Raw genomic sequence first — 18,117 nt, 5'->3', positions numbered from 1 at the left:
CTCTTCTTAAGACTTCTGAATGGCTAGTGATGATTCATTCTTTCTGGACAATGAAACAGAAGCCATCTTTTAAAAAGGAGTATGTCACAGAATCACATTCTGTCAGAGTCCAAAGAGACCTTAGGTATCACTTAGTCCAACTTCTTCAGGTTCCTGAAGACACTAAGGCCCAGAAAGGTCACAGAGCTGGGCAGTGGCAGTCAGGAACAGAACCCAGGTCTCCTTATTCCCAAAATTCAGCATTCTTTTAATCAAATGCTGGGAATACACACACACACACACACATACACATGCAAACCATGCATGAAATATTAGGTTATAACAAAAGTACTAGGGAAGGGGCAGGGAGTTTATGGATTATGGGGGAAGGAGCAGGCTAACTCCCTCCAACCAATAAACATGCTGCGAGTAAAGCTGGAGACAACTTGAGGCGGCCTGAGAAGGGACTAACAAGCAGCCCATTTTGCTAAGGGAACTAACAGCTAATGGAAATTTGTATGCATTAAATCACCTTCTAAGAAGTTACTTTACTTTGTACAGCTTGCTTCCCCACTAGGCTTCTTATACATTGACTTGTTGATGCCCAGAAAACTCTTTCTAGATGGCCGGGAAGCCTGAAGCCTTCCTTTCCCAATGTTCCACAGCACTTTCAAAAAAAAAAACATTTAAAGTAGAGCATCAAGAAAGGACTAATCTTAATGACAGTGACATCTTATAAAAAAATCTCAACGTCCCTGGGAAAATATGTACTGTGAAAAGCATTTTCCTGGATATATGAAGCTCATATTTTTTAAGTTAGAAGAGAGAAAAAACATGATGTATATCATAGCTGGGAAAAACTAACCAAGAGGGGAAACAGAACATACACAACTAGAAGTCATTTCGCTGGGTGACTTCATGAGTCATGCTTACCATCTGTGTATGAATGGGAACTCTGTTTTCAGTGGCACATTAAGAGGAGCTAAAAAATGTAAACCTTTAAGGGGGGAGTGAGGGTGAAAAGAACATTAACTTCTAAAATATGCGGGAGATAATGACAGTAGCCAATTTATTCATCTCATCTGTTTACTCTCACGAAGGTTGTTACAAAAGCACCCTATTATTAACTGCAACTGAACACGTCAGAATTGAGCTGTGATCACTCAAGAGGTGTGCTTTGGAGGCTGCTTTTAAAGTGAAACACAGCTTTCTGAGTACCAGGAGTCCAACAAGGCTCAAGTACAATGACAAATGCTTTGGTACGTTAGGGACAGAGTGAGATCAGGGGCCTGACGTATACCTTTATAGTCCAGGGACAAATTTTTGGCATCATACAAGAACTGTGCGGGCCAGCCCCACCCAGCATGGGTTGATTCCATGTACCTATTGTGTGCTAATGGAACAGCCTATCTTAGGACCACAATGTATTGCCCAGGTGACAGCTGTATAGACAAAGTGAGATACTAGTGATCCAGGGAGCCAGATATAGGAGAAAGTGACTAATGGTTTGTGAAAATGTCATTAATCTTTTGAAATCTGATCTAAGGAGTTACTTTAGAATACAGAGAAAATTTTTAATTCATGTCTTCAAGTGATCTTGTCTCTAAAGCACAGAAGTAAAAGATGCTTGATTACAATTTAGAAAATATTTTGACTTCTGTCAGCAAATTGCTACATTAGCTTCCACAAAATCATGGTAACATACTTGCTATACGAATTCTTCTACAAACAAAAAGTTTATTCATTTATATCATCCTGAAAATGAGCAGCTATGAGGTGACACACATAGAATCACCCCTCAAGTCATGCTCCAGTCAATTGTAATGTCTGGTTTTATATCCTTTGAGCTTTTTAAAAAGGAAACATGGCTCCCAAACAGTTTAACTCTACAAGTTCCAGGCTATGTCATTTTGGCAGGCTCCAACATGCTGCATGAGTTTTTCTTTCTTTACAAAGCACCATTTCTGTCAATCACCCTGTCATTCAGAATTAAGAGAATGATGTCAATTGAAGAACACAGAACAATGGTGATGAGTTTCTGTGTTCAAACACAAGGCGTATCATGTCAGATTTATCTAGGGGAGCAATTTTCCTCATTTAACAACCATTTTAGCCTTGCAGGTAGATATTCCAACTTATCAGTTAATGAAATTTTTCCCCAAATTATTCACTCTTCATTCTTTTCATACCTACTAGGACAATAAGGAGATCATGATGTGGGCAATGATCGGTTATTCTTGGAAGGGTGGGGCCTCTGCTGTAATTTGTCCTTACTGCCTTTTGTGGATGGCTGTCATTTTTAATGACTAACCAGATTCCTTCAGAGGCTATAAACACTTATTTTAAATGTTATAATTATTATTCTGAGGAAACAGAACATATGGAAGTATTATTGATTAGTCTGTCAATTCAGTATTGACTTGAAATTAATTACATCCATTTGTAAAACCATTTTATCAAACATCCCTCACACTGTCAAACAGAAGCACTCTGGCTCCTAAAACAAGGTCTAAAGTAAATCCTATTTTCCTACTAACTCCCATTATAAAATTAGAGACATGTTATCAAAAGAAAGTTCCCAAACAGACCGACTTAAAAACCTTGAGTGAAAAAGACAGTAAGATGGTAGCCAGACACGTAGCAATTCATTTGTTTCCTGATCATCTGAAAACTGGGTGGCTATTACCACTGGTCATGGTCACATTCCTCATCCTCATGACCACAGAGATGTCTGTCTTGATAGCGAACATATCTACCTCTATGCGTTGGGACTTCTAGACTTTGCCCTTTTCCTGCTTTGATCCGGGCATTTTCATCCCTTTAATTAGGAATTCCACTGCAGTAACACACTTAACCAGTGGGGGTCAATTCTCAAACTGTACTTCCACCAGAACACTGCTATGTTAGAAGCTTCTGTTTGTATAAAACATGCTCATTATCTATCTTCGACTTTAACATTCTGTATTAAAATTCTGTAATAATCTCCTTGCTTTCCCCTGTGGCATAAACATACACAGGACTTCACATTTCAGGTTAATATTGCATACTTATGGTGAATAGGATATTTAATTCTTAGAAGAAAAGTTGTACCTATTAGTGTGAAAATTCTCATGAAGCATATACTTTCATAATATAGACTGACTTCTCAAAAAGGAAATTCAAAATATAATTAACTTACATACAAAGATAAACCATAAACAAAGACTTCTCCACAATCTTTTAAATAGTGATTGTATATTCAATATGATCTGTTATGTAACCAAATATGCAGATTTATTGATACAAAGACAGATAAAGAATGGAAAAAAAATTTTTTAAGTCTTAGTAAAATATAAAAAAGATAATGGAAAGAAATATTCCAAAAGGTTAACAGTAGTTATTCTCAGAATGGTGTAATTATAAATGGCTTGCATTTCTCTCATTATACTTTTTTAATTTTAAAAATTTTCTTTGATAAATTAAAATTACTATTATGAACAGAGTATATGTATAAAGTTTATTTTCCATTTTTATTGTAGCAAAATACACATAAAATTTGCCATTTTAACAATTTTAAAGTGTACAATTCAGTGGCATTAAATACATTCACAATGTTGTACAACCACCACCATTATCTAGTTCCAGAACTTTCTCACCACTCCAGATGGCAACCCTGTATCATTAAGTAGTCACTTCCCATTTACCCTTCCCCCTATCCCCTAGTAACTATTAATCTGCTTTCTATCTCTATGGATTTGCTCATTCTGGATATCTCATATAAATGGAATCATACAGAATGTGGCTTTCTGTGTTTCACTTCTTTCACTTAGCATAATATGTTCATGGTTCATTCATGTTGTAGCATGTACTTCACTTCTTTTTATGGCTGAGTAATGTTCAATTGTATGAATATAACATATTCTATTTATCCATTCATCTGTTGATAAACATTTGGGATGTTTCCACCTTCTGGCTATTGTGAACAGTGCTGTTATGAACATTCATGTACAAGTTTTTGTTTCAACACTTCAATTCTTTTGGGTATGCACCTAGAAGTGAAATTGTGTCAACATATAATTTTTTAATGCCTTTAATTCTGTTTTGGCATTCTGTGTTTAGTAATGCTTTTTCAGAATCATTAAGGATAACCCTTAGAATATCATTCCCACAATACTATTACTCCATTTTCAATCACTGAGTAAGGTACATATTTTTTAAACACCAAATCACATTCTTGTACTTAAAAATATAATTTCCACCCTTACTCTTTGTACACAAATTTCTCTTCTGCCAAATACCTGAAACAATGATGAACTAACTGAAAAGGATGGGCTTTTCCTCAGCATAGCCATTCTAACAGTGACCAATTCACTTTCAAATGCTTGTACATTAAAAGTAAAAATAAGAAAAAGTGGGCCGGGCGTGGTGGCTCACACCTGTAATCCCAGCACTTTGGGAGGCCGAGGCAGGCGGATCATGGGGTCAGGAGATCGAGATCATTCTCGCTAACATGGTGAAACGCGTCTCTACTAAAAATACAAAAATTAGCCCGGTGTGGTGGCGGGTGCCTGTAGTCCCAGCTACTCGGGAGGCTGAGGCAGGAGAATGGCGTGAACCCGGGAGGCGGAGCTTGCAGTGAGCTGACATCATGCCACTGCACCCCAGCCCGGGCGACAGAGCAAGACTCTGTCTCCAAAAAAAAAAAAAAAAAAAAAAAAGTGTATTTTTTGCTTCGACAGGGAAATAATACTTAATAGAAATTAATATTTAAGCCCCCTAAAATATATTAAATACACAATACCAAGTAGGAACAATACAGAATCTTCTGGAAATTCAGGCTGGCAGATGGTGACCAAAGAGGATAAATATGCCTTGAAATAGTATATAGTAGAGTACACAGTACTACTTCTTAAGGGCTTTACATCCCGGTCTCCTAACAAACAGAAAGCTGATATATCTTATGGACATAATAGCCCAATAATATCAGGGTTAATTTTAGCCGTAGACAGTGCTTTAACTGGGCTAAGGATGATGATGGTGTACTCGGTGCTTAACCATGCCTATATAACGGCTGTTGGATTCTCCCCTTTTTCCTTTTCCCCAAACACACGCACACACATTTATATAATACTAGTATGTTCATGTTTGTGACACACACACACACATGTGCACACACAGAAACACACATGCCAGAACTGTACTTCCAACTCAGTAGCTGCAAGAGCAGAAGCGTTCTTGTAGCTTGGTCATCCCCCTTGGATCTCAGGCTTTCCCATATAATCACTCCCACCCCCACTACTACATACACAACACCCTGCAATCCAGAAAGCAAAAGTAAATCTGACTGCGGAAGAGGAAACAGCAGCCTTAAAACAGTAAAAGAACCACCCAGACTATAATATATGTTAATAAGTAGGGAACATGATTTGGGACCGTTTAAAAATAAAGTACTAGGGAATATTTCCATAATATTTGTAGACTTCTCTTTAAGAAAAGTCAAATAAGAACAACAAACTTATAGAAAATAATAAATTAGAAATGTCAAGTTTACAAAAGGTTTTCCACATTCCAACTTTGGTAGGAAAAACAGTATAAATTTATTTTATTTCTTCCTTTGCAAAAATCCTAAGATGTGTTCTTATTCTGATAATGCTCCAGAAAATGTTATCACAAAACCCAGAGGGGACTCCTGCATCGTACTCTCTGTAGAAAAGGTTTTTTTTTTTTCACCCCACTCCCGAAAACTTTTTAAATAGCTCTGGTATAACAACAATAATTTATATCATAGAGATTTTTTTTTTCAAATGAAGAACCTTATAAATGTCTTATTCTGTATATTAGAAAACTGAATTGCAGTGGAGTAAGTAAATTGTTCAGTCTCACAAGGAACCAGGGCAAAGCCAAAATTAAATTCAAGTCTAATAAACTGTGAAGAGAGTGATCTGTCCCCAAGGCAGAATAGTTCAGTTACTATGGGTAATGGTCCTTCTAAAACAGCAGAATTAAAATCTGTCATAAGGATACAATAATGCCATTTATGAATGTATGTGTGAGACAGAATGTTATGTTTATCACTGAGTTCCCATTGTTTCATTCATAGTACTTATTTCTTCATACTTTCTATACACATTTACTTGCCATTAAATTAGGAGATGCTTCATGGTGGGAACCAAATCTTACCACTTTTATACATGTAGCACATTGCCTAGAATACAACAGGCATTCAGTAATATGGGTGTGTTTGTGTTTAAAATTTCATAGACCCAACAGACCTACACTCAACATCTCCTCCCAGCCACCAAAACAAATCATGGTGAGAACCTTTGAACTTCACTAACAATGTTAGCCAACTCCACGTACTAAAGAAGAATAAAAATATGATCAATATAAGCTACTCTAATAATAGCAATGCACAGAGATACCCAATAACCTTAGTATTATTTGTTAGAGTGTTTAAGTATATAAACTAAGGTAGCCAAGAATGAATTCACATTATTTAACTCTAGTTAATCAATACCTTGTTATCATCACAAGCTGATGCCCCCAAATGGTGTATTATCCTAACTATTTCTTCTTGTTTCTGAGATGTATCCTGTGACCAACTAGTTACTTAGTGGCGGCTATACCAGAGTGCACCAGAATGAAAATAAGAGGAGAAATAAATTCCAGTCAGTCCTTCTTACTACTTATTAACAGCTTTTATGAGGTGCTTTGGTGAGGTAGTAGGATAAAAATGAAAACCAAATTCAGTTTGGGGATTATAACAACACGTGGCACTTTGTCCTTTAAAAATCTCATTTACTTATATCTCGTTCAACTGTGAGGTTTATTCATCCATATTACTCTCGACCTCCATTACAATAGAGAATGGGCTGAAAGAGTTATTTTCTGGGCCTAATTTTTAACATGTCCTCAAGAGTTACCTTTATTTTTCTTTTAAAATTTTTCTATAATCTTACCTCCCAGTCCAAATAATCACAGACATCTTCAAAGTTAGTGAGCAGAGACACTGAGCAGAAAAGCCGTGGCAGCTCATCCCTTGTCATTGGGGGAAAACGGCTATCTTTAAGGGCACTGTTAAAAACAAAGCAAATATTAAAGCAATCACTGGATATGAAAGTTGCCAATTTCAAATGCAAACAATTGTTTGAAAAAGGTAAGAGTTTCAAAAAGAATCAGTAAGATGTCAAAGGTACCAATAAGCTTCAAATGTATTCAAATTCCCCAGAGATTTTAGAAGTCACCTTTTTTTTCATTTAATAGATTGTGTTTGCTAGCCAATCTTGTGACCACTTCAATTGTAAAGAGTGAATCATCAATTACATTTCCTGTACAGCCATTTCCTGATGTCTTTCCCTGCTACTTGTAGAATCTAAGAATGTTTTATTTTGCTTTTGAGAAGAATAAAAACTCGACTAGTGGAAACTTGCAGGAAGGTTTCTGGATCTAGTGCTGGTGGCAGTAAAAATAAATTATATATATGTGTGTGTGCATGTGTGTATGTATACACATATGTGTATGTGTGTGTATACATATATATGTATACACATACACATATACACAATATTGTTTTAAAAAAAGATCATACTAGGAAGGCCAGTCACCATAGAATAGCACTCGAAGAATTCAAAGGAAGATCGAAATTTCATTTTCTTCAAGAAAAAAAAAAACAAAGAAAATGGAAATAATAATGCAAATTATAGACTAAAAATACTCGTAAGAATTTCAGGCCCCCATAAAGGATAATTTAACATATGATGCAAAAATTGTGAAACTACAGGAAATAGGGCTAATCTAGGAAATAAAAGTATGATTAGGAGACCATTAATCACGTCAATGAATTTCTGAGTACATCAACTCTGATTGGATCCTGTAATCAAGTGTAGTATATCATAGTGCCAAACTCTAGAAAAACCCCACTGTAAAATGTGGAAAAACCATAATTCGTCCTGCAACGGAACAGAAAATACACACACACACACACACACACACAGAGTGTGTGTGTTCCTTGTACTTTTAAAAGAAACCACTTCCTGATCAAGAAAAACAAACATACTTCTGATTGCCTGCTATATTAATGGCACTACTGGTATTCATAACATCCATCTTCAAATGTCCTAGATAGGAGCCAGTCTTAGAAATATTTTCATGGATTAATCCTCAGAGGTTACAAACTCAGACTCTACAAACTGCTTGGGTCATAACATAGTTCCACAGCCTTGGAAAGAATTTAATTCCTTTTTCAGTGACTTTCTCACGCTGAATTTTCTTTTTTTCATTTTCCCATCCCTTTGTTTGCATTCTGAAGCTCATCCACTGCGTTTTCATATTGCACCACATTTTGGTGCTCATTTTATCCTGCTATACAAAGGAAAATGCTTATAGGAAGATATAGAGATGTTATAGATGTATAAAATTATAAATGTTTTTCCCATTCAAGAAGCCAAGATTAACCAAGAAAATCAGGAAATCTGTGATAATTCATACTCTGAGAACAGCATTTCACTATTTTATAATTTAATGACGTAAATTTCCTATGGTTTGGCTTCTTTTATTTTCCTACTGACAAATAAAAGTTTAAAAAAATACTTCCAAGTTCTCATTCAAAGCCAAGATAAAGACGTGTGTCTGTAACAACCCGCACCCCCCAACCCCACACAGGAAAGAAGTTCTAAAACACAGACCAGAATAATTGTATGCATAAAAAACAAAAGGCCAATCACATTTTCAGTTTTACTGTTAAAAGAAGAAAAAGAGAGTAAAAGACACATTATTCATTAGAATAATACAAAATATAATTTTAAGGGGTTATGGATTTTTTTACTGTGGCAAAATATACATAACATAAAATTACTATTTTAACCATTGTTAAGTATATAGTTCTGTAAAATTAAATATATTTGTGGTGTATCTATCACTATCTTCCATCTCCAGAACGTTTTCATCTTTCCAAACTGAAACTCTGTACCCATTAAATACTAACTCCCCATTCCTCCCGCCCCTAGTCCTGGCATAAAATGTAATTTAAATATACTTTTATAATTTCAAATAGTTATAGTAATACAGTCACTAATGTTAATTCATAACACTTTTATTGAGATATAATTCACATACCACAAAATTCACCCTTTTAAAGTATATAATTCAATGGCTTTCAGTATATTCACAGTTGTGCAACCATCACCATTATTCAATATTAGAACATTTTCCTCATCCTTAAAAGAAAGCATGTACCCAACAGCAGTCAGTGAATATTGGCACCACTCCCAGCTCCTGGAAACCATTAATCTACTTTGTTTCTATGGATTTGCCTATTCTGGACATTCTGTATAAATGAAATCATACAATATATTGTCTTTAGCATCTGGCTTCTTTCACTTAGCATGTTTTGAGATTTCATCCATGTTGTAGCATGTATCAGTACTTCATTCTTTTCATTGCCTAACAGTATTTCACTGTATGGATACACCAAATTTTGTTACCTATTCATGGGTTGATGGACATTTGGGCTGTTCCCACTTTTTGCCTATTATAAATAATGCTGCTAAGGAATTGACATATAAGTTTTAATATGGATGTATGTTTTCATTTCTCTTGGGTAGATAGGAGTGGAACTGCTGGATCATAAAGGTAATTCTACCTTTAACTTTTTGAGGAGCCAACGAACTATTTCTCACAATGGCTGCACAATTCTACTTTCCCAGCAGCAATGTATGAGTTCCAGTTTCTCCACATCCACACCAGTATTTGTTGTTGTCTGACCTTTTGAATATAGTGCTAGACCTTCTTTAATGAAGCACATTTTGTACCTAGCTGTAGCTTTTTCATTTTAAAAATACACATGCTGAAGTCACTATACAGTTAATGTCTCAATACTTTGAGGCACGTTATCATTTTGTTTAGTTCATTTCCTAGCAGACCAATAAAAGATAAATTTTAGCTCAGCGCAATTCAAACTATTTCAAATCAATGAAATTTTCAAATACCTAAAACATAAGTGAGGATTAGGCTACAATGCTTTTCTCATGACATGGAGCCTTGTTGTTCACTCATTCTAGGCTTAAAAAAAGAAGAAGAATGTTTAGAACAAGGAGTTAGTGGGAAAAAGCTAGAACAATGAATGGGATAAAATGACAATGGTGCCTCACCATGTCAAGATTCAAATATACGGATTTCAAAGCTCTGAAATAGTAAAGGTTTGTTAGTCATGATGGGAATAGTCTGATTTTACAGGGACATTTAAACAAGACTTTTGATTCTTGCATTTTTTAGCCAGCTCTAAGTAATTTTTCATTAAATTCATGAACACAGAAAAATTCCAAAGGTAGGAAGTCCTCAATGTCTCCACATGTAAATTTCTAGGGAAATGAACTAGCAATGAAAGCCTAGCAAGGATTTAAGAGATTACAAAAAGATGAAAATACAGCTGGAGACTGACCTCAGAGCTGCCAGGCTGGTGTGGATAGCTGATAAACAACAAGATTCAGCTTTCCTCAGCCAAGCTTTCCTTAACCAAGCTCTTTTTAGAATATGCAATGTTGAAATTGTGCTTTTAGAGAGAATACTGTAATATGGAGTTGGGCAGTGACTTACTCAAGGTGACTCAGCTAAGTTAATGACAAGGGTAGGGATACAACCAAGATTTTCTGACTCAAGTCCAAAATTCTTTCGAGTATCTACATTTTAGTTGTGACCTTTGCATGGATTTGCTTTCAAATTTTAAAATTAAATGCTTGCCTTACTTGGCAATTCTGATCTCATACCTGTGGTACCTCTATCTAAGATGATAAATAATCATTCAGTAGCATTCATTAGTAGCCAAAGGGTAAACAGAGCTAGACTTCCTGTCTACTGGAAATTTGCAGGAGTAAAATATTTTAAAATATTAATACTGTCCATAGAAAGCATTTTATACCGAAGTAGTATCTGCCAGTTTAAATTCTAGGCAGTCTAAGGAACTGACAAGGGGGTCCTGTAAGTAAATTCATATGAATTTCTCTTTGTTAGAATAGGAAGTCATTTTCCAATGTTTAAATATCGCTAGAAAAACAAAACAAAACACTTACATATAAAACTGATCAGCTGCTCCATCACCCCTTGGATGGATAAGCTTTAAACAATCACAGTTTAGTTCACATACCAAATTCAAATATATTCAATTCAAATTGGCACCTTCTCAAGAATACACCTCACCTAATTGAGAAGGAGCATCAACATTTGTCAAAGTTAAATAATGTTATGTAGTACTTTCATAAAAATGAACATTTGAAGAAAAAATATTAAGAGTTTAGCTATGAAAGAACTAAAGAGTTTGTGACAGTGCCTGGAAACTATGCTAAAAAGAAAAAAAAGTCGCTGAAAATAGGCAAAACCTTAGATATTACAAGGCTCAATGTAAACAATACAGCATGCAACAGAAATAATTTAAGGGACTCTGTCTAGTCATTCGCTCACTTGTTCATTCACTTTCTAAAACATTGTTGAACTTAATCGATTAACTGCTGGAAAGTTATCAAACTGAGAGGGGCTTCATATTACGTATTACTATTTTTTAGGACAAGGAAGTAATTAAAACCCAAATTAAAAATCCCTGTTGGGACAGGCAAAGAGAAGCAATTCAACTTGTATTAGTCTAAAACTAAAAGTAGTTTCTTCATGAGGGGTTTCAACCACCAGGAAATTCCATATTCTGTCATTCCCTGCTAGAGCTTCTGGAATAGAATGCATACGTGGCATGTTTGAACCTCAGAAACTCAGAATACTAGAATCCTAAACCCACATCTGAAAAATTAACTACCTCTCTTTCTCACTAAGTAGCAATTTTAGCTTTCTAAAATTCAAGAAGCAATGGACACAAAACAAAATGTAAAAATGTGTCTATTCATCAAACCTAAGGGTAGAGAGGAAGAACAAAAGACACAATTATGGTTAAGGAAGGAGGAAAGGTACCTTATTTTGGTGAGGGCTGTTACTCAAAAGAAAAGTTTCAACTGTAAGCTATATGTACAGTGTTACTTAATTGGGAGATGGTTTTCCTTTTACAGTAATAAATAAAACCTTCTTGCTGCGCAATGAACATTAACATTTATTAATTTTAATATATATGCTTAATATGATATGATGGGGAACAGAGGAAAGAACCAAGGGATGGAACAAAAGGAAGAGAAGATAGGAGAGAAAGAAAAAGGAAAAAGGAATATGTAAAAAGAAAAATGAAGAGAAAAGCAAGAACCTGAAAACAGAAGTAGGAGGCAAAGAATGTACAAAGAAGGGGGACACTTAGAAAGGGCTCAAATAGAGACATATGCAAAGAAACAAGGAGAAAGCAAGAAAGGGAGAATGGAAAATTAAGAGAGAGGAGAGGGAGATAAAGGACAACAGGTTCAGTAGGTTTTGATATATATTATCGGGCTCCTATCCTATGAGATTCACTTAGGCTTTAGAGTGTTATCACTTACTGCCCTCTGATTTAAAGTTCCTGAAATGCTCTGATCTTGAATTCTTAAAAGCCTCTACTCTCTAGGAGGTAGCCATAGCTGCCCACCAGGAAGGGAAAACTCCCTGTGAGCTGCCAGCTGTGAGGACCAGCAAGTATCATCAGAATCTGCCTCCTAGGCCACAAATTCCTCCCCTCTAAATTAAGAGAATTGGGTCTGAATTTGATTTAGTGGAGCAGAGCTAAAACTGGAAAATAAAAGATACATAAAGAAACAGATGGCTAAACGTTTGTATATACAGAAAGTATTTCTTATTTCCCTCTATAAAATGTCTACATAATGCTTTCTCTGCAGAGTTTCTAGATTTACTCTACCTTTTTTTAGAAATGAACTACTAGAAACTATTTTTGTTTAAATTATGTTTTTCTGATGAAAATCTGCCGAAGTAAAATGAATATTTTAATTTTCTCTTTATGACTCTGGTTCACCTTTAAAACTCAATATAACTGGGTCATTTGTTACTGTACACCATAACAACAGTGCTCTCAAGGCCTTGGCAAGAAAAAATGTGTGGGTTTGGAAAAGATTACGATATGACCACTAACAATTATAAGCTTGGAAATGTGAAGATATGAGATTGTCTCTACCTTCAAGAGACTGTGTAACACACAGACTGGCAAAATTTCCAGGGATCTCATCCATGTGTTCTCTTAAGTTAGGATATACTACAAAACTGAATGAACCACCTCTTGAACTGAATTGGAATTTAGAAACCTGGTCTACAATCCCAAATTAGTATTATTTCCCCAGACCCATCAAAAGTGTGTCTCCAAGGTATAACAACAGTTCTCTGTGACTTATGCCAATAAATATAGCTCCAAAAATGCAAAATTGAAGTAATCATTAATTAATGAGCGCAATTTCACAGTTCTCTAGAACATAACCTATTAGAATGGCCAACAGCTTGGGTTCTGGAGTCAGATATATTTACATTTGGATCCTGGCTCCACTACACACTAGTTGTGTGACATTTGGGCAAGTCTCTTAATCTATGCCAGCCTTCATTTCCTCATTTATGAAATGGAGATCATAATAATATCCACCTAATGGAGCGACTGTAACAAATAAAATAATAATAACTGCATAAGTGCCTTTACTAACCTACTCAATAAGTAGTGGCTGTCAAAGAACCCTGATTGGTCATCCATCTATTTGGTAAGTTCATGTCCACAGGGCTGCCCCACATTATGGCTCTGGTGAAAGGAAGGGAGCCACAGAACTAAGCTGTGCTTTGGGAAGAACTAAACAAGTTATCTTCTCTAGGAATTAAATGTGGCCATCTCGGGGGATAATAGCTACCTTTCCAGGTCCTGATGTTTTCATTTCATTTTCTTTCATTTTCAAAATAAGTATTAAACACCCGCTATATGCTTTTTATTATGCAAAGAGCCATGGAGAATATAAGAATAGTAGATTACTAAATAATATATGGATATGTATAAAATACTTGTTAAAATCATGCTGTAGGAATGCTGAGAGGAATAATCAGCAGGTTAGCGCTCTTTTTGAAAAGATCTGTTTTACAATTTGCTACTGGTTTACTGGTTACCAACTGACTCAGAGTTAAAGGGAGTTTTACAGAAACATATATATATAATTTTTTTTCACAAACAAATCTACATCAAGTAAGGTGCATCTTCACCAAGAGTTTCCATTATCCTGCAGGCAGGGATTCATATGCTGCTTTGAAACATTTTCTTAGTTTTCTTCAACTACAGTTTTTAAATCTTTTGGGCAGGAATTGGTCTTTTACTTCTGTAGAAGAAATGTTTATCAAGAAATAAAGTTCCCTAAATCATGTTTGATGATTTAGATATATTACTCTCTATCCTACTATTCATACCATAACAAAATGCTTAGGTAAAAAACAAAACAAAAAACAAGAAAAATAATTTCTAAGCAGCGGATATAGAATGAGAGATGAGAGATTCCATAGGCAGCAACCACTTTCCTCATTTAAAATAGCGGTCTCCAAGCTATTTTTTTTTAAATTAGTTTTTTATTTTATTTTTTAAATTAAAAAAAAAATCCATTGAATCCCTTCAGAACTGCAAGACATGTCCTCACTACCACATGGGGATTGACTGACAATGTCATCTGTCATCACCAGGATCCAAACAGTTTTGACTGAGTATTCCTATCACTAAAAAAAGTTTGAGCACACATCCTCAATATGTATATTTATAAAGTATATACTTGTCCTACTATCACAGGCTAATATATCAAAGCATGATACTTAGAGTAGGCTTTGTTATTGAAGACAGTGGGTATAAATCAAATAATGTTCTTGATCTTTTCTTTCTTGTTTTGGGGCTGACATCTTGTCAGATCTGATTAGATTATTTTTGTTTTCACTTCATGACTTGGCTAAATTAAGAGGAAACTCATAGAAGTGTCAGCTAGTTCACCATTTTCTTGCCCTTGCATTATTACTATTATCATCAACCCGTTTTCTTCCTTGCAGGAATCTTAAGCCACTTGTCCATTCTGCATGGGTTAGTTTATCTAGCTTTAGCTGACCAACACACAGTCACACAGCTTAAGAAGATTCCTGCAAAGAAACCACAGGATGAAGATTATACAGGTTGGAATATCCCTTATTCAAAATGCTGAGGTCTAGAAGTGTTTCAAACTTGGGATTTTTGGGGGATGTGGGAATATCTGCATTTTATCAGTTGAACATCCCAAATCCAAAATTCTGAGATCTGAAGTATTTCCTTTAAGCGTTACATTGGTACTCAAAAGTTTTGGACTTTGGAGTATAATTCAGATTTCTGGATTTGGGATTCTCAACCTGTACTAAGAACCAGAAATCTACTTAACTAGGTACATGTAAACTGAAATATGTTGCAATATGCCTAAAGTGAGCAAAAGAATGTACATGCCACTATGAAATCTCACCAAATCAAGAAATCTCACACTTTTCTCAGGATCCCTCATTTAGAGTATATGACAGTGACTCTCCAACATGGACCAAAGGAGAGCATCAGGGTCAATCCATATGTTAAATATTAGTGGAGTTTAAATACTTTCTTATATTTTATCTAAAATGATCATAAATATAATTTCTAATATTTTTGTCTCACCCCACAATGGATCTTTCAGGTGCATCCCTCTTTGGATGGCCTAAAGCTCCTAATCAAGCTCTAGAAGACTGGTCCTAAGATATTCAGACATGGTACTATGAGCAAAAGCAGCTTAAAATCTCAAAGAGCCAATATCTGCTAAGTACCTACTGTGAGTAAGGTACTATACATGTATTATCTTATTTAGTCCTCAAAACAACTCATTTTGTAGAGGAGGAAGCTGAGGTTCAGTGATGATCAGTGAGATTTAGTAACTTGCCGACGGTTGTAAAAACAGGTAAGAGAGCTGGCCGGGCATGGTGGCTCACACCTGTAATCCCAGCACTTTGGAAGGCCAAGGCAGGTGGATCATGAGGTCAGGAGTTCAAGACCAGCCTGACCAATATGGTGAAACTCCGTCTCTACTAAAAATACAAAAAAAAAAAAATTAGCTGGCATGGTGGTGGACGCCTGTAATCCCAGCTACTCAGGAGGCTGAGGTAGGAGAATCACTTGAACTCAGGAGGTGGAGGTTGCAGTGAGCTAAGATTGCACCACTGCACTCCAGCCTGGGCAACAGAGACTCCATCTCAAAAAAAACAAACAAACAAACAAACAAACAAACAAAAAAAAACAGGTAAGAGAGCTGACATATGAACTCAGGACCGCCTGCCTCTAAATCCCATTCTCTTTTCATAGTACCACTTTCAGAATGTCAGCAAATCAATATAAATGTATATACATTTAATCAGTTTTAAGGAATTTTTCCCCAATTAATGCTTCCATTCACAGGATTTAACTGAAAGTATTAAGTATAAATGTAAGCAGGTTCTGAAAATGCCTAAGAAAAATAGTACCTTTTTAATGAGAGTGTTAGCTTGTTTTTGTTCTCTTCTTTCTCCATTTTGATCTTGGTGACTCAGAGCTGCTACCACTGAAAAACATCTGTTTTATCTAAACTTAATAAGCCTTATTAGTGGGATGCTAAGCCTTCCCTTATTCTGAAGCCTTTCCACAATTTTGAAACTGTATCTGCTGGAAGTCATAATAGGTTACCAAAGTACTAGTTTTGGACATACCTAGGTTGGTGGGCCTGTTTCTGATTTTTTAATTTTGCTTTTCCAACCTGTGTGAATAAGCTCTCTCATACTCAGTATAAGAGTCATGCAATTCTTTTCCTTCCCTCTTTCCATGGCAATCAAATCTATTAATTTAACTCTATAAACTGCAAAATGTGTGTTGTCACTCTAACTTACGTGTCATGTTAGGCTGGTTCAGTTGTCCTTTCTAAAACTATTGCCAGTCCTAGATGATGCAAGTCTGCTGAGAGGTAGGACACTGGTTCCTATCATGTGGCCTGTTTATAATTGTTTGCATATGTCACTGCTCGGGGACTAAAGGTAACTAAAGAAAAGAATGAAGTTAAACTTAAAGATGAGGTACAAAGCAAAATTATCAAGTCTGTCATACTGAGAAAGAGAAAGAGAGAGGATCCCAGCCTCCACTAACTCATTGTCAAGTTTTTAATCTTTATTTTGCTTTCACTTCTTCCTTTTCCCCACCTTTTTTGTATGCTTTCCTCTTTTCTACTCTAGTGAGGTAAGGAAGAAAGAATAGTAAAAGGTCACAAGAAGGACATGAAAGAACAGAATGGGGGTGGAGGAAGAGAAGAGGACCACAAAGACAAAGGCATACAGCAGCTGCCTTCACTGCTGAGTGAGCAGCGGAGCACCAACACTATGTGTGTGTGTGGAGAATGCAGTCTTAACTATTGCCTTCCTCTGCGTTTCTTATCCACTCTGCTCCCTCTTCATATTGCTTATACACTCCTAGTAGGGGCTGGTCTCACCTTGCAGTTCATCCACTACCTAGTGCTGGCGAGGCCAAGTCTGACAAGCCAGTATGCAAGGCGGCCTCATGTTCTCATACTCTGCCATTGGGTCAGGATGACCCATTCCCTTCTGTACAGGTTTTAATGTTCTATTCCAACCTTCGGGGAGTGGATGGGTGATAGTGACAGAGAAAATAACATGATCCACTGCCTGTTTCTTTCAAACTTGACAAGCACAAGGGGAATCAGGAAGAAAAGTAGAGTACCTCATCCCCACAGCCTAGCTGCCTAGCCAATCAATCAATGTTTATTGAATCATTCCTTGATCTGTGTACTTTTAAATGGCATATTTATCTATGGTAAGTATAACTGCATGTCTGTTTTTATGGCCTCCGTAATTGGCCTCACATTCATTTAAATGGAATTATTTTAATTTTTATCACTATATGGTATCTTTGGAGGAAAGAATCCTTTAAACTACTCATATCATCTTTGTTTCATATGATTCTTAATAGTTTCCAAAGCATCTTCACATCTTTTATCCTAGCTGAACCTCAAAACAGTCCCATGAAATAGACAAAGCTAATACTACATTATATTAGAAATCATAATAGGTGTCCTCCAAGAACAAGGCCCCCTAAAGTCATGGGGTCAACCAAATGTCAGCTAGAAGTGCTTAGAGATCATCTAGTCTATATCCTTCATTTGATTTTGGGGGTAACTAAGAGAAAAAAGCTGCATGCCCAAAGTCACAAAACTATTTAGA

General features: G+C 35.9%; 1 protein-coding gene across 2 annotated transcripts in view; it reads right to left on the bottom strand.

The window, feature by feature from the left end:
• Positions 1–18,117, bottom strand: part of AMMECR1 (AMMECR nuclear protein 1) — a 132,899-nt gene that overhangs the window by 15,781 nt on the left and 99,001 nt on the right. For both annotated transcript variants that reach the window (XM_007992565.3, XM_007992564.3), the window contains one exon: positions 6,918–7,032. In XM_007992565.3, the coding sequence (XP_007990756.2) occupies positions 6,918–7,032 (115 nt within the window). The remainder of the gene's footprint in view (positions 1–6,917; positions 7,033–18,117) is intronic.

The sequence above is a fragment of the Chlorocebus sabaeus genome, chromosome X (genome assembly GCF_047675955.1).
Source record: "Chlorocebus sabaeus isolate Y175 chromosome X, mChlSab1.0.hap1, whole genome shotgun sequence".
Lineage (NCBI taxonomy): Eukaryota > Metazoa > Chordata > Mammalia > Primates > Cercopithecidae > Chlorocebus > Chlorocebus sabaeus.
Note: the sequence above shows the minus strand (reverse complement) of the source record. Positions and strands in the feature narration are given on the sequence as shown.